The sequence below is a fragment of the Gavialis gangeticus genome, unplaced genomic scaffold, assembly GCF_001723915.1.
Source record: "Gavialis gangeticus isolate Ggan-Ray unplaced genomic scaffold, GavGan_comp1, whole genome shotgun sequence".
NCBI classification, from domain to species: Eukaryota; Metazoa; Chordata; order Crocodylia; family Gavialidae; genus Gavialis; species Gavialis gangeticus.
This window is the reverse complement of record NW_017729031.1, coordinates 56,548,091-56,576,054: the sequence shown is the minus strand read 5'-3', so window position 1 is coordinate 56,576,054 and position 27,964 is coordinate 56,548,091. Positions and strand designations below refer to the sequence as shown.

Here is a 27,964-nt window from a genome sequence, read left to right as displayed (position 1 = left end):
TATTTATTTTTGCTAGTCGGTATAAGTCATATAGTTTTTAAATATGTTGTACTTGATATTGTGTATAATATAAGAACTAGCTCTCTTACAAAAATAGTGTATTTTTATAGTTTTTAAACATACGGGCTATGTCAAAGGTAAGCGTAATATGCAGACTTACAATACAGCAGTTACTGAGCTTAGGGGTCATGGCGCGTAGAAAAAGGGTTGGAAGCCTTATGGAAAATTAGTTGTAGCAACTGAACCTGGGTTGCAAGGTTACAAGCCTGTAAGATGGGTTGCCCATGGAAAAAGATTGAGAATCATTGTTCTAGTACAGTACAGAATTTGAATTTAATGTTTGATATTCTAGTGTATTATCTGTGATTTTTCTTTTAATCCTTTTCTCCTTGTTTTTGTTCAGACAGGGGATTTGGCTTCTGTGCAATTAGCGGGCACTCCAAATAGATGGGAGGTTTTGTCTGCAGCTCCTACCACTATAAAGGATGAAGCTGGTAATATAGTACAGATTCCAGGTGCTGCCACAGTAACTTCAAGTGGACAGTATGTCCTTCCCATTCAGAGTTTGCAGAATCAGCAGATATTTTCTGTTGCACCAGGCTCAGATTCATCAAATGGTACAGTGTCTAATGTACAATATCAAGTAATACCCCAGATCCAGACGGCAGATGGTCAGCAGGTTCAGCTTGGCTTTGCAACCTCATCTGATAATAGTGGTATAAATCAAGAAACTGGTCAAATTCAGATCATTCCTGGCTCTAATCAAACCATAATTGCTTCTGGAACCCCTTCACCTAATATTCAGAATCTCTTATCACAGACTGGTCAAGTTCAGGTCCAGGGAGTTGCAATTGGTGGTTCATCTTTTCCTGGCCAAGCACAAGTAGTTGCTAATGTCCCTCTTGGTCTGCCAGGAAATATTACTTTTGTACCTATCAATAGCGTTGATCTAGATTCTCTGGGACTCGGCAGTGGTTCTCAAACCATGACTGCAGGCATTAATGCAGATGGACACTTGATAAATACTGGACAGGCAATGGATAGTTCAGATACTTCTGAAAGGACTGGTGAACAAGTTTCTCCGGAAATTACGGAAACCACCACTGATAATGACTTATTTGTGCCAACGTCATCTTCATCGCAGTTGCCCGTTACCATAGACAGTACAAGCATATTGGAACAAAATGCAAACAGCTTGACCACAACTAGTGGACAAGTTCACAGTTCTGATCTTCAGGGAAATTACATCCAGACATCGGTCTCAGATGAGACGCAAGCTCAGAATATTCAGGTCTCCGCAGCACAGCCTATAGTACAACACATACAGCTTCAAGAGTCTCAGCAACCAACCAGTCAAGCCCAAATTGTACAAGGTATCGCGCAGCAGACAATCCATGGTGTGCAAACAAGTCAAGGTATTTCACAGCAGGCTCTACAGAATCTTCAGCTGCAGCTGAATCCTGGAACTTTTTTAATTCAGGCACAAACAGTGACCCCTTCTGGGCAGATAACTTGGCAGACATTTCAAGTGCAAGGAGTCCAGAACTTGCAGAACTTGCAGATTCAAAATGCACCTGGTCAACAAATAACTCTAACACCTGTGCAGACTCTCACTCTTGGTCAAGTTGCAGCAGGTGGGGCCTTGACTTCAACTCCAGTTAGTCTAAGCACTGCTCAGTTGCCAAATCTGCAGACAGTTACAGTAAACTCTATAGATTCTGCTGGTATTCAGCTGCATCCAGGAGAAAATGCTGACAGTCCTGCAGGTATTTATCTTTAACTCTTTGTGATATGTATTTTTTACATTATGTAGTTGGTTTGAACATTGATAATCATAATTCTTATTTTCCTGAGGAAGTATACAAAATACCGGTGGTTAAAACAAAGTATGATATTAGAACTTGGGACTGCTGATTTATGGAAGACTTGTAATGACTATATAGTCAGATTAACTCTTTAAAATGTAAGCTACTCTGACTTCCAGCTATTCACATGAAAATAGGGAACATCAGCACCTTCTAATATGGCATCTACGTGTGCTTCAGAGCCTTCTGAAGCAGAGAGCTCCAATTTTAAATTGAGGGGGAAAAACTTGACCATCAGATTTATAGGGCAGCAGCATCATTGGCTTCTTTCCTTCGTAAAAGGGCCATTTTCTATAGCCAATCTGTATGTTCTATGGAGAAAAACCACGTACTTTTGTGTATACCACCTTTTCTTACCTGAAAGCATGCATGGATACCTGAGGTGCCATTATTGATCTGCCATTTATAAAACTTGTTTCCCACTGATTTTAAAATCAACATTTAAGTTGTATAGAATTTATATGAGTAGTGGCAAAACAAGTACTCAGCATCTATCTGATGGCAATGCTGTAGAACATGTGTGACTGTATAATTTATTTACATAGTATTTGTCATTAATGCTTTTTATAATATATTGTGACATTTTCTGTACCTGTCTCTATAGTCCAGGTAAGAAATCAAGTTTTTTTAAAAGTAGTCTTTCTGGTAATGAAGAGAGAGAAAACTAAACATGCTTCTTTACTCAGCTTATGTTAACTAAGACTTTGAATCTGCAAGATACTTAGGCACATGTGCTTGGGTACTTTTATTGCATGAGTGCAGGTTCATTAAAATCAGTGGGACTTAGTGCGCTTAAAGTTAGATGTGTATTTCTGTTCCTTGCTGAATTGCGTGCGTTGGTATCAAATGCCTGCTGATAATGCTTTTATATTCATTTTGGTGATGGGTAGTATATTGTGTATCTAGCAATTTTTCTTTCCTTCCAGAATCCAGCAGTTGATTCTGACATACAACCAATGTTTTCCTAATTCTTTTCTTTGTGGAGATGACCTTCTTCATGCATCTATGCACTGTGACACTGAAATTATCGTTATGGAAGATTTTCTAGACTAGCAATACATAAAGCAAAGTATATGTCTCACCTATGGGTTCATTTCGAAAGCATTTTTGTACCATTTGTAAAAAAAGATGTTGCTTTATAAGTTGAAATATAATGGGGATCAGAACAGCTTTATTTCTGTGAGGTGGCAACTTTAGTACAGGATACATACATAGATTAGGTTGCTGTCTCTGGGGTAGTACTAGAACCACGATCCCTGGATAGGAGGAAAATGACAAAAAGATACAGAGAAAACAAACAAGAAGGTATATGTAGAGGGAGTAAAGACTGCCATGGAACAAAGGCATTATCTGTTAGTTTGGTTTCTTGCTCTGGGCTACTGTAAAAGGGGAATGTATTCCATCAGTGTCAACTCATGAATTCAGATCCACCAGGCTTTTGTCAGATAATGTTTCTGTCTTAGAGGACCTGTTTAGGGAAGGGAGGTAAGTAAAGAAGGAAATGTGGACAAAGATAATGGAAATAATAAGGTACAGAAGTAGAAGGACAAACCCACATAAGCTGGTGGATCAGGTGAGGGATTAGTAAAAATAGATTATATTTGAAACTGGGTATAGATTTATAGTTGAGCCTATGTGTCTAATGATAGTAAATCACAGAAAATTAGTGCTGGAAGGACCTCAGGAACTCCAGTGCAACACGCTGCTGAAGGGCAGGATCATCCCTTTCAGCCATTGCATGCAAGTGTTTGTCTGACCTGCTCTTAAACTTCCAAGGATGGAGATTTCACAGCTTCTCTTGGTAATGTGTTCCAATGCTTAGCCACCCTCAGAGTGAAAGTTCTTGTATCCAAGCTGAATTTCCCTTGTTTATAATTTTAACACTGCTACTTGTCCTGCCCCCGGCAGCCACAGAGAATAGTCTTTTTGCTACTGTCTTTTATAACCGCGCTGTTTGTAATTGAAAACTTTTACCAAATCCCAATTCAGTCTTCAGATTAAATAATATTAGTTCTAACCTTTCCTTGAAAATTGTGTTTCGTAGACCTTTAGTCATTTCTGTTGCTCTGCTGGACTTTTAACTTGTCCACATCTTCCTTGAAGTGTGGTGCCCAAAACTGGACACAGTACTACAGGTGGATCCTCACCAGTGTTGAACAGAGTGGAAGAATCACATCCCTTGACTTGCAAATGAGAGTTCTGTCAATGCCACTGAGTATTCTATTTCCTTTTTTTGCCAGAGCAATGCACTTTTGACTCATTCAGCTTGCCCTTCAGGTTCTTTACTGCATTACCATAGGATAGCTAGTAATTTCCCAACTTGTTCCATTCTAGCTGCTGGACTTTGTGCTTTCCCTTAATGAATTTAATTTAATTTTATACAAGTTTTTTAGTTTATCTAGGTTATTCTGACTTTTAGCCATATCCACCAAGCATCTGTAACTCCACCTAATTTGGTGTAATTTGTAAATGTGCTAATTATGTATTCAGTCCCACCCTCCAAATAATTATGTATATTAAACAATACCAGATACAGGACAGATTCCTGGGGAGCCTACTCAGTACTTGTTTCCCAAGTAGATACTGAATAATTGAAAACTACTGTATGGGCGCCTCTATACATGCAGGTAAATGTGTGGTGGGATCTAATCCATAATCCACAAAATTGTGCCTCCTGTTGTGCTACATGTGCATAGCGGGAGGTGGGATTCCAAATCATATCCCATCATGCCTTATTGCCAGTTCAGAGGGAACTCGATCCTGGTCTCCCACTGACCCTCAAGAAGCAAGTTCCTGCAGCTGGGAGGCCCCTCAGCTGATGGGGCTCCCAGACATAGGTGGGTTCCCCTCCATGGCTGGGAGATTGCAGCTGCTACAATCTCCCAGCCACAGGAGTGCACCGCACCAGCTGTGGGGGTGCATGGGGTGCCTCCGCAACCAGGAGCCCTGTCAGCTGATGGGGTTCTCAGCTGTAGGAGCATGTGCTCGTGCAGCTGGCACCTGTCAGTTGATGAGGCTCCAAGCCATGGGGGCACAGGTTACATATGTAAATTAAATCTGCATAGAAACCAGCTATAAAGTTATTGCATATTTTTCAGCAATACCTTTATAGCTGGTTGGGCCTTCTTTAAGGTGACTTAGTTAATTTACACATATAGCCAGTCTAAATTTATTATGTGCTTAACCAGGTAATTGCATAATACGTGGAACATATAGAGTGAGCCTTTGAGCACAATGATACAGTCAGTTTGTATCCATCTTACAATACTTTCACTTAAATGAAGAATTCCTGAAGTGTGGCCTGTAAGCTTGTTGATGTGGCCCGCCACCCTGGCCCTTCAGGAGCAAAATTTTGGGAGCCTCTGATCTGGACTGTATTTCCCTAACTTATGAATGAGAATTTTGTGGAAGACTGTGTTGAAGCCTTGCTAAAATCAGTGCATCTCAAATTCACTGCATTATCGCAGTCCACAAAGGGTGTCAACCTTCTTGTCATAGCAGTTAATCAGGTTGGTCATGCGTGACTTGCTTTTGAAAAATTCAAGTTCTCCCTGGTCACCCAGGCTTAGTACACTTTACTGTGGAGTTGACTAATGCGCTCCGCAGCAAAGCATCACTGTCTACATGTGTGCTGGTATTAAGGCACAGTAAATTAACTTCACTGTAGGATAGTACTGTTAGGGACAGCGCTGTTCTACAGCAGAATAATTACATGCACTGAAATGTACATGTAGATGATGATGGGTTGTCTGAGGCAGAAGGGTGATAAAGTACAAGAGCTGCCTGCCACCTAGTTCCGCACTTTAGCATCCTTGTGCCTCAGCCAGCCCTTCTGCTGCCTGATAATGCCACCCAGAGCCTGGGGCTGATCCTCTGGTCCTTCTGCTAGCCTGGGGCTTCTCCGCCCTAGTTCAAACTGCTGCGGTCCCAGGCGCATGTGCAGAGGCTATGCCCAGGAGCAGCTGACTCTGGTCTGAGCTGTGCTGGAGTTTATCGGGTCACTTTAATAGCACATGTAGATGCACTCATTATCCTCTAGGTACTTTGAGGTAGATTCCTTGATGGCATACTCCAGTATCTTCCTGGTATCAAGATCAGAATGACTGGTCTGTAAAATCTCAGGTCCTCCTCCTTCCCTTAAAGATGGGCACGTTTTTTTCCTTTTTCTGCTTGTCTGGGACCTCCCTGACCATCGTGAATTCTCAAAGATATAATATAGCCAGTAGCTCTGAAATTACCTCAGCCGTAGATGTGAATACTCTAGGATGAATCTTGTCTATCTCCGCACACTTGAAAACATCTGGTTTCTCCAAGTAACCTCTAACCTATTCTTTCCCTGCACCTAGGATGATTATCTCCTTCATTATCCTTTTTGCCACCTTTGTTCCTTATCTGATAGTAGATTAGTAGTCTTTATTTTACTAATCCTTCATCTAATTTGTTTAGGAAAACCAAAAAAGCTGTCCCTTCCTCACATTTCATACAATTCTTCCCCACCAATTCACAAATAATAATGATTATGATAAAAATTAAATCCTTACTATTTGTTGCCTGTGTCTCTACAGTAACTTTCAAAAAGTAGAATTATAACTAATATTTTTCTCTTTGGTACTTAAAGTTTTTCAGACATACATGCTATTCTATTTAGTATTAAAATAGAAAATAAAATTAGAATTGTGTATATAAAAATAAAATCTCTGTTCACTTCTGTTTTCTATGGCCATGTTTCAGTGTTCTTTCTTGCTTGCTTTTTACTCAATTCTCTATTGCAGCATGGCACCTTTATTCTGTCCTGGAGATTACACAAGTAGAAATGGTTCATAAGGGGAATGAGAATTGGAGGGAGAGGGAATGCTTTTTTGGCCTGAAAGAGGCCTGAAGTAGTAGATTTGTTACTCAAGTTAGCTTGCAGAACAAGTGAGGAAAAGCCTACAGCAAATTTTCAGTAAAAGACAGAAAGATATATATGTAGTTTACTTACATTCGGGATTCTGTTTCTGTTAACCTTAATTAGAAATTAAGCTTGAGGAAAACTATTCCTTGTACTAAAATTTAACAACGTAATATCGTATGCCCTGTGAAATAAGGAGAGAGATCTATTTGAAGGCTATCTTTCTGCTTCACAGTTCAGTCGCCCTTAAAACATTCATTTTTGCTCATCTTGTTTTTATATAAAGTACTGTTGGAGGGAGTTTTATATATAAAATAACTTTGTGTTTACAAAAAAGCACAGGGTACTTAGACATAGTGCAAACTTGGAATTTGTGTGTTAAGCTATTTTTGTAAGGTTTGGAGAATTTTAGAAGAACTCCAGTACCATGGAGTCAGAAAATCTTTATTGACTTCTGTTAAGACTTCTCTTTAACTGGCTAGTGAATTATACAAAATCAAGTCTTTCCTATCAGTTACTGTGTCCTGAACACCATGGAATAAACATTCCTAAACTGAAGTGAATACAATTTGACCAGTTCTGATTTTGAGGTTTTTTGCTCCTTATTAGCTCTTCCTTTATTGTCTAATGACACTCTGGTGTCTCAAGAAGCCAGAAACCTCTGAAGAAGCCAGTTGGAAAGAAACAGTATTATCTTAACAAAAGTTTTATATATGCTTAGGCTGGTAGTGAACAACTGTGAGGTTCATCTTATTTTAAAAATGGAGCTATAATATTTGCTACCTAGGTCTTGATATAAAGACAAAAGGTTTTTCGCAATCAACTTAAATCTCAAAGTAAATAAATCTTCAAGGAAGAAGCAAAATACTGCTTTGCTATTAAATTCTAGCGCCTCCCACTGCTCCTCCCAGTACTTGTTGTAGATTTATATAAACCACTGTTCAGAGATTCAGCTACCTGCTGACATTAATACACCTCATCATTCCTACCTGCTGATCAACTCCTGCTGGTTAGTAGAGTGCAAGAGTGATTGTCCGTGCATGGAGGAGATTTAATCCCATCCCTGCTAGAGCCTAGGATCTTATCACATGGACATAAATGTAGGATAGTCTGATGTTTCTTAAAGAAAACTGATCCCAAAAGGGCAGTAGTTCTCTGGGTGAATACTTGATCAAATGAAAAATGTACCAAGTGCCCTTTTTCCCTTGCCAACCAGGTTACACATTGTGAATATGAAACCTTTTGGCATCTTGTTTGTGTATGTTGACAAAAACAAGAGAGCTAGTATTATTTACATACGATGTAGCTTTACAAAACAAAATTAAATGTTTTGGTAATAAGATTGAATAATGGGATACATACATATGCATTTATGAAGCTAATGCTCTCAAAACTTAAGAACCGTTTACAAGAAATGTTGCTTAGAAAGCAGTTTTCTGCTCTCACGATATTCACAGGAGTCCTTAGTTGGACCTTACACCAGTTAACACCAAAGATGGTTCATCTCAACCCTTCTCTGTTCTCCCTCTTTTAATCGTGGATATTTGTTGCCTCAAATTTCAGTTTAAGTAATTTTCCTAAGACGTTTTCCTGGAGGTTCTGGAGGTAAGCACATGCTCTTAATTCAGTATTGGTGAGGAGTGTCTGATTGTATATAGAGTAAGAATCAATGAATTAAGTGAAAGATAAAATATAATTCTCTTAAACTGTTTATGGCAAGTCATATGATGGTATCCCTCTTTAAACAGACTTCCCACTGAGTGAGTTTGTTATAAAACTGTAGCAGTCTGAGCTTGCTTTTTTTCCCTTTTAAACTGAGGGGAAATAATTGTTTAAGATACTATAAGGATTGTAGTATAGGATAAACTGTTTTCAGCTTATTTGAAGGACATTCTCTACTCTGTATTTATTTTGAAAACTGATGATAAAATGCAGAATTTGAGGGCATATACTTACTGGGTTTCATTGGCCATCCAACTGCAGGTGATGAATCCTTTCATTTAAGATTTAATAAAAAGCTTGCTTAACTAATTTTTCTGTAGCTAGCTACTATGGAATAGGATTGGATTGTTTCCTTTGAGCAGTTGTCCACACAGATTCTGCTTTTGGTACAGGTAAGACCTATGTGTATGAAATCAGATTCTTTTGATTGCTAGTGCCTATTGGGACTGCACTCATGTTCCAGGTGTTCTCTTTCCCCCAGTAAATCAGGGCAGGGTTAGCCACAGGTTGAATTTGATTCCTTCTGATGGCCATAGCCAGTCAGAGGAACCTCTTAGTGACTATATTTCTTAAGTCATAGCTGACTGAATTCTACTTTAGTTTTTATGGGGTTGGTTTTTGTTTTGCTTTGTTTTTTGTTTTTGTTAGTTTTGACATGAATGCTGTAAGTCTGGCCTGTCCATTCTCCGTTTAATTCTCACTTTGGGTTACCACCTGTCCCAGCTTCAGGATTGGATAACCTCAAATCCAGTGAGGAGCAGAGAAAGTGCTCCTCATGTACAGAGGTAAGAGATTTTATTTCTACTCCTTTATTTCACAAAACAAAGGAGGCTGGAGATGCATCCTCTGTCTTCATTCTCAACACCTTAGTTTATTGCTTCAGATTCTATTAGATACTTTTGCTTCTGTAATCCTTTTATTGGATCCTGTGGGCAGGTTCTAAGTTCTTGACCACAAATATACTTATTTTCATATTTTAATACTTTTGTGACCACAATGTATCTAAATTTCTAGTTGGGAACATCACTGGTCATTCTATGGCACTAAGGAGGGTTCCCCAGTGTTCTAGTTATGGTGGCTGCTCCTTTGAGAAGACAAGGCATTCAGGCCTCTTAAATGGCTGGATGTAAAGGGACAAATCCCAACCAAAGATTGCTGAACTGCTTCTGAAGATCCTAAGCCTTTTTGCACTGGGACTCAGGGTCAGTAGGGAAAAATCCTATACTGACCACAGCTTTGGGTATAATTTCCAAGTTGGTGAGAGTATACCTTCCTCAGCAGATGTTTTAGATGAAGTTTGACCTCCTTAGCAATCTCTGGACTCCTACCAGCATACTAGTGAAGACTTCTGGTGTTCAGATCAGCATAAAAGTATGTTGCACACTATGTCGAAACTTTGCAAGGTTGTTGAAACCTGTATATTGGCCAGAGGCACAACAGGGATTGAGAGATCAGACTTCCAACGTCTTAATTCATTAGACTAGCAGATAGAACCCATCCTTGTGTGCAGCAGGTTGTCAGTACCTCTACTGACAAAGACTAGACATTGACACTTCCCTCTGGGGTGAGGAATGCATCTCGATCAGCTGATGGTTCAAAAGAAGCGGTCTCCTTGAAGACTAGCCAGTACATACACAGTGTGGAACTTCTGGGCTTGCACGGGACTCAGTGTAGGAAAGTAAAACACAATTTTTAAAATTTATTTCTTTTACATCTGCAATCAGCCATGTTTTCCCATCTCTTCAAAATTTCACCCATCCTGGATCCTTAATGTGAAAGAAACTGGTGGGTCGGTTTTTGAGCCAGTAGATGTATCTTCTCTTTATCACAAGGTGGTGAATATAGCCCTTTTGGAAGCCAGTTACTGGAATAACTTTCTTGCCTTGCCTGAAGTTTCTGCCCAGTATGACTTCAGATTTCTGCATCAGTTTACTTATCTTCAAATTCTGTAGACTGGACCCCACCACTTGCAAAAGGTGACTACTTTTTGGATGTTTTCAGAACACTGTCATTTTATTTGGATAGGACAAGGCCATTCAAGATGGCTCAGTCCTTAAATGAGATCAGGTCATGGATGAAGAACAACCAATTTAGGCTGAATCTAAGCAAAAAAAAAATGTCCAGAAGAGGCTTTTATGACTATCTCTCTTGATTTCCCACATAATATTCGCTGTAAGACTTTGCTGAATTAAGTCTTTGAATTACAGCATGCCACACAGCTTAGAGGGAATGCTGGTTACTTTAAAAGAAAATGTTTTTTGCTGTATCTTAGCCTGTTAGAACCTTAACTAAGTACTGTGTCATTTATTAAGATAAGTGTGAACATTACCTACTAAGTCCTGTTAAGACATTTTGATTATAGCTTCCCAACTAGCAATTGGAAAGCTTCAGAAATTTAGGGCGTGATTCAAAGCCAACTTGAGTCGATGAGAGTATTTTCACTGAGTTCAATAAGCTCTGGGTCAGGTTCATCAGTACTGCAAGATTATGTTCCCTAGATTTCCTTCCACCGGTTTGGAAGCCTCCCTGCATAGTGATTGCAGAAAAAGCTCTGTCCTGGCCACCACCATCAAAACCTAGGAAAAGCCTCTGAGACATCTGCAGGAGTGACAGCTGCTTCCATCTGGGCACATCTGTTGCCCACTGGGTGAGACAGATGCCAGATGAGAACATCCTCAGGGTATGGCAGGATGCCACAAACTCAGCTTCTCCCTGCTGACCCTTAGATTGATACTTTGAATACCTTCCCCCTCCCTCACATCTTGTTCATCCAGAGAGGCTCTGTAGTCCCCAAGACATCTCTTAAGAAAGTGTAAAGAAGTGGATGAACCTGCCTCTGTGGGCTAGCAACAAGATCCTGTACCTTCCCTATTGACAGGTGTCACCATCCCTCACATGGGAGACCTCTGCAACATTACAGTAGTCATCCTTGCCTTCTGCTGCCTGACCTTCCCAACAAATTGGTGAGCTGCATCATTGTAGTGCTCTAAAAGAGACTACAAGAAGGAGGTCGCCAGTCAATAAGGACCGGGCCACATTCCTGAGTGGATCACTAGAGGGTGAGCTTGGGTGGAACAGCAAATACTTTGCCTTGCTGTGGAATCAAGTCCACAATGCCACCTGATATCTTGGGAAGTGTATTGACTAATGCTGGTCCTGGTGTAAAGAGAGGCAGGAGCCGGGGTCTTGCTGCTTCCAGCTACAACAGCCAACCAGATCACCATACAGTTTCCCCCCTCTCTCCTCCACTTAGAGTCAGGACCTGCCTAGAAACATTCCTGAAGGATGCTTTTCAGGTCAAGTACATTTAAAATTTGAAGATGAAATCTGACCAGGTACAGTCTTTGAGGTCACTTCGAAGTGGGGCCAGCAGAACCTTCACAGACTGGCATTTTATCCTTTATGCCTGTCTTAACTGTGTCTCACTCAATGGCACTATCTGCCGTAGCCACTGAGACTAGAGATGCCAGAGGTGTGGCTATAAGAGTGAGACCCTGGCTCACTCTCATAGCTCCATGTCTGCAAGCCTCATGGCAGTTCTGCCATATCGCCATAGAGGACTGACTGGTGAAGGTCATTTCTCTATCAGTTAGGATAGTAGCTGTGAAGCACGTCCCAGGCTGAGACAGCTATCTGCATTTGGACCTTGTTGTAACAGATGAAGACAATAAAAAGATCCTGTTGATCAATGTTATGGTCCCCTTTGAGTACCAGTGGTAGGCTTTTGCTGAATCCCAGGAGTGAAGGCTCTCCGAGTACAGGTCACTGGTTTGTCCCAAGGGAGAAGGGATATGATGTGATTGTGTAGACACTGATTTTTGGGGCAGTTAAAACCTCAGAGCCCAGCAACGAGAGCATCCTGAGAGCACCTTATTGTTCCTCAAATCTGCTGAAGTACCTCATGGTATCTGACACCATCATATGGTCAAGGGACATCTACATTGAAACTATTACTGACCTTCACCTGTATGAAGAGAGTTGGCTGAGACCATGTGCTAGAAGTAGGGATTGAGGGATGGCTTGATTTTTCTCCTCCCCACACAGACTCATGACATCTGCTAAGGTCTTTGAATATTTCCCATCCCAGCAATTGTACTCCTCATGCTAAAACCGTTGACTAAGTATTCCTTACAATCTTGCATCTTTGTACCAGTGCAGTTATCATGGGGTCCCATCTCTCTTCTTTCCATGGCATTGAATTGAAAATTTATAGCTGCATTATCCCAGCATAACGCAGACTGCAAGATATTAACCACACATCTTGGATTGTATCAGTATACACTAACTATGTGCCTTATGTAGCTACCATGCGTGGGGTCCTGAATTGTCTTCCAACTCTACCAAACCATGTAATAACTTGGCCACAATTCTGGCATGATGGATTTACCCTGGCGCATGGTATGCTGGATTGGGTGGGCGCCAGTGCGCAGCTCCCACCCTTAGCTCACAGCCCTAAAGACCCCAGACTTCTGGTACTTATCTTCAAGTTCACTACTCTTTTTTTGTGCCACATCAAAGAAAAATCAGTGGTGCAACAAAAGGTGGTAATATATGCTACCACCTTATTGCAGTGGATGTCTGTTAGTTCTGTGGTGGGATACTGTGAGCAGCCTGAATTGCTTGCACTCTCCAGCCACCTTGGGCAGCTGCTACGGGGGCTTCCCCACTCAGCCAGATCTGCTCCCTGCAATTCCTAGCATAATAGTAGCAATTTTCACCTGCCTTATATAACTTAGAAATGCAGTGAAGATATAATTCTGTTTGGACTTTAATTTTTACGGTTTTTTTTTTAATCTTTTGTAAAATCTAAATCTCAAGATAATGCAGTAATTTTATTAGAGATTCATAAGAATCTTATTTTTCCCTTTTCACATCTACCTCTGCTTCTTCCTGCTTGATGTTATCAGTTCACCAACAATGTTTCTGCCATCAAAAATATGAAACTTATCATGAGGGTCTGTGCTGTTCTATCATTCTTTTTGATTATGCTGAAAATGGCAAGGAGGACCTTAAAAGGGTTCAGAATGGTCAGGCAAATTGGGAAACAGTAGTGCAGAAGGGGACAAGACAAATTCTGTGAAGATGACCAGGGAGATAGATGAGAAATGGAGGAAAAATATGAGGGGAAAGGCAATGAAAGAATTGTAGGAGGTCAGTGGTAGTATTTTTTTATTATGTAAACCATCCACTGCACTAGCTGACGACTATGGAGAAAGTACCTCTTGTTATATGGTAATGAGCAGAGATCCAGATTTTCCATTTCCCGTGGAAAAAGCAGAGAAAACCATGGATTTCCCATTTTTATCAGAGAAAATGTGGATTTTACCTTTTTAGCAGAGAAACCGGAGAATTTCCTGCTTTTGCAAAGAGCTCTGCAGGCTGGTAGAGTTTCAGCCTGCAAGAGCTGATTGTAAAAAGGGCAGAAAAACCCCAGCCCTGCCTGGAGGGGAAGGGAGAGGGGGGAAGGGCAGGGCCTGAGGCTTTTAGTCAGTCCCAGGGCTTGCCTCTTACTCGCGTTACTTCGGGAGCCTGTAAGGTTAGGTAAGTTGGGCTTGCAGGGAGCTGGGGGGTTGTGGGGCAGGGCTGGAGGGGAGGGTGGCTGCGGGAACTGGCTGAGGGTGTAGGGAGGTGTTGGTTAAGGACATGGAGTGCCTGCCTGGCCGGCAGCATGCAGACTGTGGGCAGTGCTGTTGGCCCAACTGGGCTTGGCACCTCCATGTGCGGGTCCCCTTAAGGACTGATAGTGCTGTTCTGGTTCCATGTGCCACTGGCCGGGCGAGTACCCCTGCAGGGAGCTGGCTGGGGGCTCAGGGAGTGGGGAGGTGTTGGTGGAAGACATGGAGTGGCTGCCCAGCAGCACATGGAACCAGAGACTCCTTATTTCCTTTTTAGGTAGGAAATAAGAGCACTAAAGAAAAGAGAACCCTTAGCCAAAACAAAGCAAATAAGTTGCAAGCTGGTGAGGAAGGGGGAGGGGGGGTGGTTGTATAGACACGGGTTGAAGTATGGGTTTTGTGTACACAAAAATTGATCAACTTGCCTATAACAGAACGTGCTATGGCTCTGCTAGTCTGTAGTCATGTAGAAAGGCTCAATAGATGGAGAAAAAGGGCATATAGCACATTGTAGAACCTAATGGAAGAAGAGACAAAAAAAAGAAACAAGTTAACTATATGCTTGTGTAGTGGAAGTTGTATTGGATAAGTTTCCTAAAAATCTCAAAAATAAAACTAACTTCCTAAATTTATAAACATACTATTGAATTTCTGGTGATGTAAATAGATAAACAGTACTTTAGGGTCGCTTTTTATAAATAGAATATACTTCAAATCTATAGTGGCTCTTATATGTATTTTAGAAGAAACTGAAGTTTCAAAAGCATTTTTGAATTTAATGTTTTTGTAGATGGTCAGTGTGACTCTTTGAAGTGAAAGTGTATGTAAAGTAAACCTGGAGTGCAGGAAATTAAGTAAGTGTATCAGTTATCTTAAAAAAATAAAATGTGAAGGATCAAAATAACAAATACCTTGACAAAAAAAAAAAATCCTAATACAGTCGCTATTAATCTATTTCTCATTAAATCAATGTTGCTGTAGTTCATTTTATAGTATTTCAGTTTTATTGTGCATGTCGTAAAATATTAAGTATAGTATATTGATTTTATGATATAACTAGTAATACATGTAGTGCTTACTGCATTCTGTGGAATGTTTGTGGTACATATATGTAGCTGAACTGGCTAGTACTGGTTCTTTTAGAAAGTAAATTCACTATATGTAATTTAAAAAAAAAAGTATCCGACTGTATAAAAGTACTTGAATCTATTGTTATCTTGTGCATAATAGGAAATGTATCTTTGTAGACTAACTGCCTTTTTAGGGGCAGATGCCAGAATGGAGAGGAAAGAATGCAGTATATTTTCTAGAAGAGGTCTAACTATTGCCTCTGTTTAAGGCTCAGGAGGTGCATGTAAACTTGGGAACTGTATTCTTGTCCCTTGTGATTAGTGAAGGTAGGTAGGCATTGGGTCTGTTGCTTAACATTGTTTCCATATAGTAGTAGTATGATGTTTTAATGACCTAGGGTAAATGCATCACTTCTCCTTAACCAGGAAGTCCTCTTTTTAAACTTGAGCAATTTCAGCAATAGCTTTTTTTTTCATTTCTTTTTTGGAGAAATGTGTAGGAGAGTTGTTTAGTACACTATCTTCTGGAATCTTTGGAAATCTAGGGTAGCCCTTGGTGTGGCATTGAAAACAAAAATTTAATTTGTAGTTGATTTGCTCTCAAGTGCATCTTTCGGAATTTCATTCAGTCTTGGTTTGAAAACAGAAGAAGTATAGAGAAAAACCAAGGAGGGATTGGATTTTTCATGGTCTTTGCTATGTCAAATTCTAGTTTTTGCTTTAATGCATTGTTTTCCTTTTATAAAATCAAAATGAACACTGTGTCCTTCACGTAATGTCCTTAGTTATATGTATATATTATTGCATTTGCATATTACATAGGTTCACCCAGGAATGTTACCTACTAATGTTGAACTTTACTAATTCAGTATCTCTGAAAACCAGTCCTTTTAAAAATAATATTGAGTACGGAGTAGAAGATGCATGAAACTTATTTTATTTCTTCTCACTTTCCTTCCCCCACCGTAAACCTGCAAGCAAAAGATAGTCTTTGTGGTGATTTTTGCTACCAAGAGCAGTTCAACCTTAAGTTTTAAAATTTGTTCTTGTTTTGTCTTCCTCTTTGAAATTTCTAGTTGGATATGCTTTTAAAATACAGAATAGGCTACAAAGGGCACAGCAGCAGTGTCGGTATGCACTAAAATCTGTTGACTTTTGACTGACACACAGCACTCTCAGCAGTGAAAGAGATTTGATCATTATGGTTTCCTTCTCTCTGTTTAATGGGCTACTTACAGATCTATGTTTGTTCTTTGCCTTAGATATTAGGATTAAAGAAGAGGAGCCTGATCCAGAAGAGTGGCAGCTCGGTGGTGATTCTACACTGAATACCAATGATCTAACACATCTGAGAGTACAGGTGGTAGATGAGGAAGGGGACCAACCGCATCAAGAAGGAAAAAGATTACGACGTGTAGCTTGCACCTGTCCCAACTGTAAAGAAGGCGGTGGGAGGTATGCACATATTATTTTCAGCATAATACATATTAGAATGGACACAAATAATGAGGAAAAATTGAAAACTTGGTTATAGGCCTTTCGTGGGGAAATCTATAGGCATTAAGCTTGTGTAGTAAAACATTGCCAAGACTTCTGTGTTTGCACATAACCAGTTAATTGCATGCTTTTTTAATTGTGCAAATATCTTTTAAGACCAGGTGTACCTGCAAACTAGCTATCGGGCTTACCTTACGATGAATGGCTTACTTTACAACGACAGGTTGAGAGCTATGGGGCTCTTTAGCTTGGAAGAGCACAGGCTCAGGGGTGATCTGATGGCCCCCAAAAGTTTATCGGGGTGACCACCAGTATTTGGGGGAACGTTTGTTCACCAGAGCACCCCAAGGGATGGCGAGGTCGAATGGTTATAAACTACTGCAAGACCGTTTCAGGCTGGATATAAGAAATAATTTCTTTACTGTCCGAGCCCCCAAGGTCAGGAATAACCTGCTGTCAGGTGGTTCAAGCACCTACATTGAACACCTTCAAGAGAAAATTGGATGCTTATTTTGCTGGGCTCCTATGACCCCAGCTGACTTCCTGCTGCTTGGGCAGGGGGCTGGACTCGATGATCTTCTGAGGTCCCTTCCAGCCCTAATGTCTGTGAAATCATGCCATAAAAAGCTCCAACCAGCTATAAAGTTAGACCTTGAAAATGTGTAATAACTGGTTGTTATTGAGCTTTAAGTTGCACATGTAACAGGGTCTCCCCTGTAGCTGGGAGCTCTCAGCCACAGGGTTGCATTGTGCCCAGTGTGAGTGAATCTCTTGGGCCTGAGGGATCATGGCTGTTGCGATCTACCAGGCTTAGGGGTGAGTTGAACCCCTGAGTCTAGGGGATCGTGGTAGCCATGATCCCCAAGGTTCAGGTGAGTGAAACCCCAGGCTTAGGGGATCATGGCTGCCACAATCTGCAGCCCAGGCGTTTCACATGCCCCCAAGGCTGGGAGATTTCAACTGTTAGGATCCCCTAACCCCAGGAGTGCATGGGGCACCCCTTCTGCTGGGAGCCCCTCAACTGAAGAGGCTAACAACTGTAGGACTTTGTTTCTTGCCAGTGCAGGGGTAGCCTGGGATCGACTTCTCCCTGCACCAGCAATAAGATGTGATGGGATTTAATGCGTGATCACACAGTCACACTTCCTCAGTCACGTGTGCCATGTCAGGAGGTGCACTTATGCAGATCATACATTTGATCCCGTTGTGCCTTTAACTGCTCATGTAGAGGGTGCCTAAGGGACAGATTTTGTCATACTAAAAAGGCAAATGCTACTTCACACTTTCCCACTGAAATAAATGGAACTACCCTTGGAGTAAGGTACCCGTCTGTGGGCACATCTACAGAAGACACTTACTGCACATTAGACTAATTAGCTGCACAGTAAATGTTGCACATCTACACATGCACCCCTATCAGCTGGAGTAAACCAATTTACTCCACAGCAGGATAGAATTTTTAAATACAAGTACTATCCTGCTGTGGAGCTTTTTACTCCGTAAAAATGGAGCGTGCTACAGTGCGGGGGCTGCTTGCCAGGTAGCCCCGTATTGAAGCACCCTCATGCCCCATCCCCTCTGCAGCATGTTGAGCCAGGGGGAACAGCCCTGAACTGGAGCTGGCCCCTGGGGCTCCCTGCCAGCTGGGGCTGCTCTGACCCGACTCAGCTTGGTGCAGTTCCAAGTGTACGTGAAGACACGGCATCCAGGAGCAATGTACTCTGGAGTTTATTCATACATGTTAATTGCATGTGCAGATGTGCCCAGTGTGAGTGAGGGTGATGGTAGGAGTATATGTACGCAAGTTTGTTGCTATATCTGTATGAAGAAATTGCCTGTATGTCATTTGCAAGGATTTGACTAAGTCCTGTGTTTCCTGCATTTTTCTTACTGATCCCCTGTAGTGCCAGGCATGATATAAAAAATTGATGGTATTAATTTTGCATTTTATTTTTTCTTGTACATAGCTCTTCTGACATTTTGAAATTAAGGTGTTAATGTGTGACATTAAGGTCTTAATGTGCATCTTTCTCGTGTAGAAATACCTAGAAGAACATTGTATTTAAAACTTGTGTGAAGGCTGTTTTTTTAGAATTCTAGAATTTGTCCATTTTGGCAACTGTTTGGACATAATCATTGAAAATGGGCATCTTGCTTATTTGAAAGTCTAATGTAAGTTACTTGGTTCCATTTGGAGAGTATGTTGACATCCTGAGATTCCTCATAAGGACTGGAGTAAGCTAACTTAACGTGGCTACTTCTGCTATCAAGTCTTGCTTATTTGTCTTCTATGTTTGCAAGGAACATATGTTACACAAGACAGCCATAATTATTGAAGACAATGATGTTTAAAGTCAAAAATGATATGGTACAACTTTAATTATGAATGGAGCTAGCAGCAATGTCTATAATTAAAGTTGTCCTACAAAATAAGCTTGTGAAAAATAAAGTGTATGCAGTAGGTATTTGCTAGGGTGTGACAGATGAGTTCCTTGATCACGTGCTGATCATAGTCCATTGCACCAGCAGCATTTTGTATGCATCATCCCCTTTAGGGTGATAGAGCATGCTTGATATGAGTGTAGCAGTGTCTGAGAAGAGATTTCCATGCAGAAATCCATGCATCCATTGGGGCTGGTTGTAGCACTAAGTAACTGAAAGTGAAGAAGGGGGAAGAGCTTTCAGTGTCTTATCTTCTGAGGCACTGGTAGTGGAGGTAAAAATAGGGACTTAACCTGGATTGCAGAGCTGAGGTATAGGAAGAATTGAGACGGTAGCTGGAGGAGAAGTAAGAGTAGTTTGTCTGGAATTGTTCTGTGGAAGGCAAGTAGGAAGTTCATGACAAGAAAACTGAAATAGGAACAGTAGGAAGAAAGAGTGCACAGGAGGGAAACTAGAAGCAGAAGATGAGTACAGGGACAGGTTACTGGTGGAAGTGACTGTCATGAAAAGTCAGACTGAGGAATACAGAGGAAGGAATGGACTTAACTATAACCACTAAAGAAAACTCCCCTCCAGACCCTGAGCTTTTAGTATGTATCTTGTTTCATAAACAACTGGTGACATGTCTCTCTTTATAGCTTAATGATTAAGACAGACTACAACAGCCTAGACCTGCTGGGAGCTTCTCATTTAACTCTAGTGATAGAATTCTGTGCTGATGGTATAAAGGTCTTAGCCCTGTTCATGACTTGTGTGAGTGTAATATAGTTTCACACATGGAACTTGTTTGCTTTCATAAAAAGCAACACCCCCTCTTCCACAACCTGGCAGTAATATTTGAGTAAAAAAACCCTTGTAAACACAATGTTACGGTTTCTGCATTGAGAAATGCCAGAATTAAGGTTGATTCAGCTCCTTGTGCAAATTAATTTTAATCATGTAGTAAGCTGTGTTATTTTTTCCCCCCAAGACCTATGCCCTGAATGAGGAAGAGGATACTTATTGCTCAGGGAATGGTTCAGAGTTATACAGTCAAGGACATATGCATCATTTGTTGCATAAGTTAGATGAAGCACTTCAGGAAGAAAAGTCACTTAAACTAGGTGCAGAAGTTGCACATAAACCAGTTTAAGTGATCAGAAACTGATTAAAACCTGAATAGAGCATAAATTCACTGCACATAAACCAGTTTCAAAATGGCTGAAACTACTTAAAGATAAACCTGGTTGAATGTAGTATCAGACTTAACTGATTTGGCTCAAACCAGTTTATGGAACTTCTGTGACAAACCCTTTCCTAGTTCAAGTTAAATCACAGTCCCCAAGCATCCCAGCATGCTCTGCTGGCCTGGGCTGTGCTGTGCTGTGCTGTGCTGTGCTGTGCTGTGCTGTCCTGTCGGCTGGAGCAGAGCAGGGTTGGCTCTGCCCTCTTGCTCTCTAGCTGGAGCAGTGACGGCTGGCTGTGCGGGGGGTGCAGCCCAATCTGCCTGGTGGGGGCAGAGCAGCCCCTGCCAGACTTTTCCCCACTGGAGTGCGGGGGTGGGACAGCAGGCTCAGGCAGAGGGGCATTAAACCCTCTGCTGCTTCTTTCACACCAGCAGGGACCCCAGTTGGGGTCTGCCAGGCTTTTCCCCTTGCTCGTGGCTCAGCATCCTCAGAACCCCCCTCCCAGCCAGGGGGCAATCCTGCTGCACCTTCTCAATGCAGGGGCCAGAGTTTCACTTGGGGCAGCCCAGGCACAAAGGCCAGATTGGGGGAAAGGCCCAACATGGAGAAACAAAACGGCCCCTATGCCCAGGTGGGGACATGCACAGAGGGAATGCAACGGTGATGGGTCCCGGGCTGTGATGAGCCATGAGCAGGGGAAAAGCTGAGCAGACCTCAGCTGGGGTCCCTGCAGGCCAGGGTTGGTGTTTAAATCCCACCCCAGTCATACTCAGCCTGCCAGAGTCTGGCTACACTCCCCCTCAGCTTAGCTTCCCTCCAGCCTAAAGGGCAGGGAGGGCTCGCTCTGGCATCCCGTGGCTTCTAGCCTGGCCTACTGCAGGCTGGAATCAAAAGTGAATGTCTGTTCACTTGTTTGTTGGTTCAGTCTGTACAGGTTAGACTAGCCTGCAAAGGTTGAATCAATTCAGGCATGGGATTTTTGAATGCCTGTACTTTGCCTTAAAGCCAGATTTTTCACAGGTCTCCATGAATTACATGGCCCTCCTTTTCTGGGAACTCACCTTGAGCAAACTGGCACTTGATTTTGTTCAGAAGTGCTGAGCTTTCATCACTTCAGTTGAAGCAAGCTGTGCTGTACTTTCAACATATAAAATGTTTTGAAAAATGAGGTCTTAGACCTATTAAACTGGGCACTCCGAATTAATGGATGTTTGACAAGTTTTCTCTTAATCTCTTGTTGCCTCACTTCTGGATTTATAAAATGAGGGTTAAAGTGCCAGTTCACCACACAAGAGTGTTGTAAGATAAACTCATTAATGTTTGTGAATGGCTCTCATTTTATGGAGACATGCATTTTTTATGAGAAAAGCCAATGGGAAAATTTAATTTTGTGTCTAAAGTAAAGCTTAAATGTTATGCAGTGAATAAAAAGGGGCCCCACAGTGAATAAGTGTGGGAGAAATGAATAGTTTCTCCTTCAGTAAATACCATCCCTCCCTCAGTACTAGAGAAAGAAAAGGTAGCATCTGACTACATGTTTAGAGACTATACTGATGCAACTTCTACAGGCTTAAATTTGACATTTCTTCTCTCTTTCCATTTGAGTTCTAATTTGCCCCCCATCAGCATAGTATTTGAGAGCTTTTCAATCTTCAGCATATTTTAACCCCACGATATCCCAGGAGGTGGGGCAGCATAATCAGCTCAATTTTACAAGTAGGGCCCTGCTTTAAACACAGGAAGACTAAAGGCTAGGTCCAAAACAGGACTTCTGTATCTATGTCCAAAATTTATATACTCAAACCCCCCTGCTGGACTACTGCCTAATCCGAGAGATGTTCAGCATCCTTTAGCATTCAAGTTTCCAACAGATTTATAGGTATATAAATATCTGTTTTTGGGCTTGCCAGTCAGAACCCTGTTGTGCTTCATGAACTAGGAGTTTGTCCATCTAGCTTGTCAGCAGGTTCAGTCCATCAGACTTTCTTAGAGCATTCCTGCTGGTTGGGCCTTGCACAACGGTTGGTGGTGCCTTTTAAAGCAGCATCTGTTGGGCTGCATGCAGAGTCAGGTGAGGGCACTCATTTCTTATCCCTGGTGCAGGCAGTTGTCGGAATATAGACATTTAAAAACTGTGTCTAAAATTAGCTTCATGGGGATTGCCTGAGTGTTGAGCATTATTCATCCTGTTTTGGGTGGATAGCTTAAAGGAGATTTAGAAGCCTCACTTCGGATGTGACTCAGGCCTTTGGCAGATGTTACTGTTAGGATGCAATTAACCTGCTAATTGTGTGATACATTCAGAGAATTAATGGCATGGCAAAATGGGGAAACCAGCTACTAAAATTTTCCACAAATTTACGTTAAATATGTGGTAGGGTAGCCATATAGCCTAACACTGACTGCATGGTGGGGCTGGGTTGACAGCTCCCCCATGCTGGCAGGCTGATGGCTAGGTGGTGGAGCTGCACTCTGCTCTTTTCAAGGTACCAACTGTAGGGGAGCTCTTTAGCTGGGCTGGATACTGGGTTGTGGGGAGCTGTGGGGCTCACTGTGACCTGGTGATTCAGGCTAAATCGCTTTGCCCACACCTCCTACAGGGGTTGAGGAGCAATGCAGGTTCTTGTGCCAGGTTGTGGAGAGCCCTGCAGCTCCCCATAACTCTGCAGGTTGACCGTCTTACCCCACAGCTCCTACACAGTTGGGGAACAAGGCATTTGACACATCCCGACTCTCTCCTGGAATCAGGGAGATGTTTCCTGATCGCAGGGTCCCTGTGCATTGGCACCTTTAAAACCATGAATACAGCTGGGCTGCTCTCACAGTTTTCTGACATCCACAGAGCACTAGGCTCTGGTTCCTGGGGCTGCACCTGAGTCCCAAGCTGGCTTTGGTGCCAAGACAGACAATCAGCTGAGCCAGCTCTAGTCTTAACTTGATTTGAGTGTGGTTCTGAGTTGAGACTTGACTATCAGCTGATTGAGGATCTTGCCTCCAGGACTGCACTGGAGTTTTGAATCAACTCCAGCATGGTCTGGAGTTTGGGTTTGATAATCAGCCAAAGTATTGGTCCCTGTCCCAAGACCGTATCAGTTCATGCTGCACTGCAGGCACCCAGCTTTCAACTTGCCAGTGCATGGGGAGCCCAGAATTCTGTTCTTTGGGCTTGCCCTGTATTGACAAATAGAAAAAGCACAATCTGGACCTGAACCCTGATCTCAAAATCACATATCCTGCCACGCACATGGGTGTAGCAGGAGATGTGATTTTTTTGGGATCAGGGATCAGATCCCATTGCACCATTAAATGCATGTGTGCCAGTGGCCTCATCTTGATTGGCTATAGGTAGAAAAGGTGAGTTTGAGTCAAAGATAAAACCAAGGCTGCCAATGAATGGAATGTTTCAGTTGAGATGGAAGGTGAAGGAGATAAGCATGTTTGAATGTTCCTTTTGACCCGCAGGGGTCACTTTTTTTCTTGGCACTTTTGAAAAAGGTGAAGATGAAGTAAAATATTTTCTTGGTTGATATTAGTTGTGATGGAAAATGCACACAACTGAGTATCATCACGATGAAACGAATAGGTAAACTGATTTAGGAAGGACAAGAGAAAAGAAAAAACAATTTTGTGTGATGGTGTAAATTTGGAGATAGTAGCAGAAAAGATGAGGAGAAACTTGACTGGGAACCAGATAGGACCATATGTTTATATGTTTGATTGATGGAGTTGTCTTCCCCATCTCTTAAAATGAGTTGCTGCAGTGAGCTCTATTTAGAACTATGTTTTATTCTGGAGTTTTGCGGCCATTGGATTTGTTGTAGAGTCCAAATCATTTCCATAGAATTGTACTGAACTGATGCTTTCATATAAAGATGTCTAGACTTGATTGTTGTGAAGAAAACTTGAAAACATGAGCAAAATATAAAACAATGCAAATTTGTTTTTCTGTGTGTGATGACAGCCTTAAATTATAATTAGATATGAACTGACTTACTCATTTCAATGGGCTTTAAGTCTCAAACCAAATATGACAGTTTAAATGGTAGTATCATTAACTATTTCACCACTGTTCATTTTAGCAGAACTGTTCAGCTGTCATGCTTATCCTAAATCCTAAACTGCTTCCTAAGCCTCCCCACGGTGCCAGAAGGCCCATCTGTCCCCTTCCCAGCTGCCAAAACCTCCAGCTTCTGCCATGTGGTTATCCTTGGCCGGTATGTCAGGCTTTGGAATATTAAAAACCCCAAAAGGTGGGCATTTTAAAATAAATGGACGTCAGCATCCAAGTAGTGCAAGCTACTGTACTGATTTGTATTTTTCAACTTCCTATTTCTTTGAATGCAACCTTTCATCCTGTAAATCAACTTGCTGCTAAATTTCCCAGTCTCTTTGTGCTGTAGAATTCAGCAATCTTGTTTAACAATTGAGGTCCAGCTTCCTATGGCATATGTGGACTTGGACCAAACTGAGAACCTTTCAGATTAGCATACAGATCGCTTTGGATGCACTTTTTTCTAAATCCTGTAAATAGAACTTACACTATTGATGAAACTCAAAATAGACATGCTAAATTATTTTATTTTACTTACAGAGGTGCCAATTTGGGGAAGAAGAAGCAACACATCTGTCACATACCTGGATGTGGAAAAGTGTATGGGAAAACTTCACATTTGAGAGCTCATCTCCGTTGGCATTCTGGAGAGCGTCCCTTTGTTTGTACTTGGATGTTCTGTGGTAAAAGGTTCACCCGCAGTGATGAATTACAGCGACACAGAAGGACACACACAGGTTATCTATTTGTGATTTTAATAAATTTTATTGCAGGAATATAAGGCTTGGAATCTTACAGACATTTTCTTTTTTGCATAAAAGAATATTCCATTGGCCTCATAGTAAACCCTGGTCTTGTGTCACAGAACAAAATTTAGCCTATAGTCTTTTACTTCCATAGGAATATTTAGATCTGTGTGGGTAGTTCATTTTTTTTTGGTTCGCTGGCATTTCCAAAAAAAAACCCAAACAAACCCCAACTTTTCTGTCATCCTGATATTGAAAGCTTTGGGAATTTTTGGTGAATCATCCTGGTTTCAAAGTGGTGTGGTTGACCCAGAATTAAACTTTTGTTTCAATTTTAGGCGACTTGTTTTTTAATATAAGCAAAGAAAATTTGGAAATAAAAAGTGACTCTAGTTTTGGTGCAATGGACTGTGCTTCCCACACAGTAATCTTTCCTGCCTAGTATCTGCATCGGTCTCAAACACTTCTGTTTCACAGTTCACCTGTACTTTGTTGTACAGACTCTGCAAGAGGGTTTACCAGTAGAGGCAAATGAGACTATAGAGGCAGCACATCAGGTCTGAAGCAGGTTATTGATGGTGCTTTATCAGTTGCCAATCAGATACCTTAAAACTCATTAGGGAAACTAATTTTTTTTAGTTATTTTTAAAAAGCCTTTTGTGTAATATAAGTTAGTTAAAATTGAAAAAAAAAAAATAAAAGGTCGGTTTCAAGATATTCAAATTTCTTTTCTATTAAACATTGAGGGTTGTGGAAATTCGAACTTTTAAGTCTACTTTTTTGTGATCTATGCACATATTTACTAATGTTAAGAACAATCTCTCTTTGTCATCCTTGTAACAGGTGAGAAGAAGTTTGTCTGTCCAGAATGTTCAAAACGCTTTATGAGAAGTGACCACCTTGCCAAACACATTAAAACACATCAGAATAAAAAAGGTATTCACTCTAGCAGTACAGTGCTGGCATCAGTAGAAGCAACACCTGATGATACTTTGATTACTGCTGGAGGAACAACACTTATCCTTGCAAATATTCAACAAGGTTCTGTTTCAGGAATAGGAACTGTAAATACATCTGGCACCAGCAATCAAGATATTCTTACCAACACTGAAATACCTTTACAGCTTGTCACAGTTTCGGGAAACGAGACGATGGAGTAAATATTACACAAAATACCTATTAATTGTGGTTATTTTTATACAGTAGTGAGAAAAATATTGTTCCTAAGTTCTTAGATATCTTTTTATTGATGTGCAAAAATTTTTGGATTGACAGTAACTTGGTTATACATGACACTGAAATGCCTTACTTTGTATGATATTCCATAGTATATTAAAATGGTAAAATTGCATGGGTTTTGTAGGTACTTTTGGAATCTAGAAGAGATGAAATTTTACCAAGTTATATTAAAAAATGAATTTAACGATGGGAATGGTAGTCTAACCAAATGCATCAATCCTGTGTGGTTTAGTGTAAAAATGAGAACATGTTGGTATTTATCTATTGTAAGATAAAAGAAGTTGATGAGTGAAAAGAAATCATGTTATGATAAAAGAAATTTTGTAATTTTCTTGATGACTGGAATTTTTATTATGCATAACTGACAAATCAAGTTTCCAAGCAAATGTTACATAGTGTAGGCTTTACTTAGCTCATCAACTTGTCATTTTGAAGCTAATTATTTTAATTAGGTTAACTATGTACAATATTTTAAGCATTACTCTTGTAAGATTTTGAAAACTACATTTTAACATGGAACTCTAGGGATAGTCACCTTTTAAATCCTGTTGAAAAGCCATGTTTAAGATTTAATTTGCCAAAATGATGTCTTGTTAATATTCTTTCAATAACCAAGTTGGGCAATATAACCAATGTTTAAAAAAATTAAATTGTTTAAAAATGTATAGGTTGAGGCATTTGGGTGGTAAGGCAAATGTTCTAGTGGAATATATCCCTTTTTCTTGAACATTGGAGGACCAAAAATAAGGTGTATTGCGTCTCAGCAGTGAATTTTTTTTTTTGTTTTTTTTTTTTTTTTAAATCAAATGTTGTTTCCAAAACATCTGTCTGCCAGGGCCTTAAAAGCCATCATGTAAATTACCAGTAAAAATATAACATATGCAAATATAACAGAAAATCACTTCCATAGTGACAATACTCCCAACCATATGGATATAGTCATAGTGTACTAGGGGTTTTACAAGGTTTTTTGTTTGTTGTTTAGCTTTTGGTTAGTCAACCTGCATTTAAATATCAGCCATCTTTCCTTTGCTTCTTCCCTTAAAAATTGTATGTATCCAGTACATTTAACTGATAAACATATGTTTTTTATTATGCTGAATTTTTTCTTTTTATTTTTTAATTACTGTTTATATTTTCAATTATAGAAAAATGTACAAAATGAAGTTACATAGCCAGTCTGTAAGTGCTATACCATTTTCCAAAAATGTACAACAATAATTATAGCAGTTCACCTATTTGCAAACATTTGGAAATCTGTTCATTTGTTATTCTTAAAACCACCTCAGATTTAAAGGCTACCTTATTGTACGTTTAAAGTGTATTATAACAGTGTGGTAGTTAATAAAACACTATTTTTTTTCTTTTGACTTGAAGTTTACTGTATTCCTTTGCATTAATTAACAGGGTATAGTTTGCTAGCCTTGAAATAGCCTTAACTTTCCTTCAACAAAGTTCGTAATGAAATTACTTGTTTATTTTTTTTGACTGTTTTGCTATACTTGATTCCAGAAATGCCTGCTGAATAAGGCAGGATCAGCAATGGCAATCTAGTCCTTTCCTAACAAGTGGCCTCCCGAAAGGCTTAATGTAACAAATTGGAGCTATGCTAGAAGAGCAGACCTCATTTTAATTTTTTTTTTGCAATCCTTAACTCAGT

At 40.6% G+C, this 27,964-nt stretch overlaps 1 protein-coding gene across 1 annotated transcript; it reads left to right on the top strand.

Moving 5' to 3' along the window:
• Window positions 1-128: 128 nt before the first annotated feature.
• SP3 (Sp3 transcription factor) lies at window positions 129-27,674 on the top strand. Its single transcript, XM_019522854.1, has 5 exons — window positions 129-137; window positions 404-1,766; window positions 16,426-16,618; window positions 24,860-25,056; window positions 25,909-27,674. Exons 1-5 carry the CDS (start codon window positions 129-131, stop codon window positions 26,223-26,225), a joined length of 2,079 nt encoding a protein of 692 aa, XP_019378399.1. The 3' UTR covers window positions 26,226-27,674.
• Window positions 27,675-27,964: the final 290 nt, after the last annotated feature.